This window comes from Merops nubicus, unplaced genomic scaffold, assembly GCF_000691845.1.
Source record: "Merops nubicus isolate BGI_N331 unplaced genomic scaffold, ASM69184v1 scaffold37675, whole genome shotgun sequence".
Classification (NCBI taxonomy): Eukaryota; Metazoa; Chordata; class Aves; order Coraciiformes; family Meropidae; genus Merops; species Merops nubicus.
The window spans coordinates 11,585-14,348 of NW_008608461.1; the positions used below are offsets into that span (position 1 = coordinate 11,585).

The following is a 2,764-nucleotide window of genomic DNA, read 5'->3' on the forward strand; positions in this document are numbered from 1 at the left end:
TTTCTCTAAGAATTTTATAAAATTGGACTGGGCTAACTCAAACTATGCATATGATGAATATTCACCTGATTGTTAGTCTGCTTATTCTTCCATCTACAGTTTTGAAAGACTGGATTGGAATTACAGAATAAAGCACTTAAAAATCCATGAATGCCTGCATACCCAGACTAAAGGAAGCTCCATATCTCCTGACTATATATAGATCCAGTCTGGACAGGAGGGGAGAGGAGTGTTTGCTGTTTTTTTGTTTGTTTTTAATTAGTCCTTACTGATGGGCAGAAAGGGATATTCCTGTCCTTTACAGAGAATTTCTGCAGGTATCTAGTATTCAGTGCTCTCACATTCTAAACAGTTTTTTTTCTGACTACCACAAAAGAAGCAAAAGAGTAAAAATCTAAAATATATTTTAACATACAGTCAGAGAGCTTACCAGAAAAACAAACCAATCTTTGTGTCTCCTTCAAAGACAAGAACTCCTGTAGGTGTTAATCCCAGGCTGTAATCATTGCCGTCTCTTGCCTAATTGCCACAAAATAAAGATTATGTTCATTTTGGTATTCAACCCTTTATCGAAATTACTCCAGTGACTCATATAGTTTATTTGCCCAGCGTCACAATCAGACACCTAACTGCTTATTTTATACAACAAAACTCTTGTGTTCCAATGATCTCATGCAACAGATTTTTCTAGTTTGCAACCCTTCAGTGAGGCTGAGTGAAGTGGAAAATGAAAGTTTCTTGATTTGTCTGTGTAAGAAGGGCCTCCTTGTGCAGTTTTCTTCACTTCCTTCTCCACAGGACACCTATTTTTACTTGTAGCTTTTCAGCTGGCAGCTGACTGGACCCCAGCCAATTTAAATTTAATTACTATGATTTTCACATAGTTCTTAGTCTAAATACAAACGTATTGCCATACAAACTAGTACATATTGCCACACGGATCACATAACAGAGCAGATATGTATGTTTGGACCAAAGTTAAACCTTCTAGAAAGGTATGGTACAAAGTGGAATGTTGATGTAAAGCCAGATCACTTGTTACACAGCTTAGGTGAGTACAATGCTCCTCTTTTTTTGCCCCCTCAAAGCAAAAGCAGTGTTGAAATGCAGGACCAAGCTAACATTATAATTTCCAAAGGTCACCATGCTGTGGTTAAACATACCTTAACTATGTGCATGTCTACACCATACATTTCCAGCCACTTAGCTTTGTTTAAGTAGTTAGTTTCAGCCTGTGCTGGTGTTTGCCCCCTGAAATAAAATTGTTGCTGTTAGGTAGATGCCTGAAAAAAACACAGAAAGGAAGAACTGGTGTATGAGGAAAGAGGAAAAGAAATTCCTGAAGTTTGTGAAAACTCAAACATTGCTGACACTTGTTCACTTTCATGAACACCAAGGTCACCTTTGTAAATTTTAATCTGAAACTGCTGCTGCAAAAAACACTGCATTTCAAGATTCTGTACCTCATCATTTTACTCAGACCTTTAAAAAGCTTATTACATTATACCCACTTACAAAATATGACAACTATATTAGAATTATGTTTCTGGACAAGACCACATAAGAAGCATCAGCACCATCTTTTTAATACAGTCTCTTCACAGAAAAATTAGTGCAAACAGCTGGTTAGAATGCACTGGAAGATCTAGTACCTGAACTCCTTCCACTTCTCAAAAATGGCTAGTTCCATTTCTTCAGTCTGAGTGGGAACAAACCTGAACTCAGACACCAGTTCAGGGACATGTTCAGCCGGCTCATAGTCTCCAAGTTCAGCTATAAAAGAACAGCACTGTCAAGCAATGTTCCAGATAAATACTGTGGATATTAACAAGAACTTCTGCATACTTTTCTTATTAATCTAAAATAATAGCTTTCTTTTTGTATTCTTCCTTCTCCCGTCCTCCAAGATGTGAAGTGTCACCTTTTTTGACTGGGTAACTATAGACACTGAACAAATGGTCACATTGTCTGCACAAAAGCTTTGGATTAATTTTTATGAAGTGCTATTGACACATTCCTTAACAAGCTTCCTGTAAAAGGAAGAGATATCAACATCCTTGAAACTCATCTTCTTTCTTTCTTGCAGAAAGTTTTCAAGATTTTTACCACTGAAGTCTCTACTGAGATGCCAGCTGACTAAAATTACAATGGAATTTTGCCTTGCATATTAAAATCTCTTGAGATTGTAAAAAGCAAAACCAGTTCTGATACTCTCTATCAATGTATTTGTTCATTCTAAAAAATCAGCTTCTGGTTTTATGACTATAAACCCCGCTGTCCTGCTAAAATTACTCAGTATCAGGGCACAATCATGCAGCAGTTACATGTTGCTCTCCTTCTCATTTAAGAATATAATAAATACCCTACTGGGCCAGTCGAATGGCTCATCTAGTCTACTGCTGCATGCTCAACAGTGGCATAAAGACGTGCTATGTAGAGAGCATACCAGAACACACTAGTCAATGGGTGTGCCACACTGAAAGGACAACCTCCTTTTTCCACAGATGCTAACAAGTCCAGCTTTTGAAGCCAGATGTATGAAGCCAGATGTATGCCCAAAATGCTGAAACTCAGTTAGAAACCTTTACAAACACGTCCTGATTCTCAAAGCCACTAAGCACTGGCTCCTCCCATTGATTTCAAGTGGCTTCTTAATGTTCAGCTCATAGTCAAAAAAATTAGAAATAATTCTGTAAATTGGACCTCAGGTGTCTGATACAGGCCAATAATTGTTCTGTTTTCCTACGTAAATATTTGTGTAGGG

At 37.6% G+C, this 2,764-nt stretch overlaps 1 protein-coding gene across 1 annotated transcript in view; it reads right to left on the reverse strand.

The window, feature by feature from the left end:
- Positions 1–2,764, reverse strand: part of EPB41L5 (erythrocyte membrane protein band 4.1 like 5) — a gene marked incomplete at its 3' end in the record, with an annotated part of 24,836 nt that overhangs the window by 7,471 nt on the left and 14,601 nt on the right. Inside the window, exons 7-9 of the mRNA XM_008940261.1 lie at positions 1,653–1,773; positions 1,164–1,251; positions 431–519 (exon numbers count right to left, since the gene is read on the reverse strand). Of these exons, the coding sequence (XP_008938509.1) occupies positions 431–519; positions 1,164–1,251; positions 1,653–1,773 (298 nt within the window). The remainder of the gene's footprint in view (positions 1–430; positions 520–1,163; positions 1,252–1,652; positions 1,774–2,764) is intronic.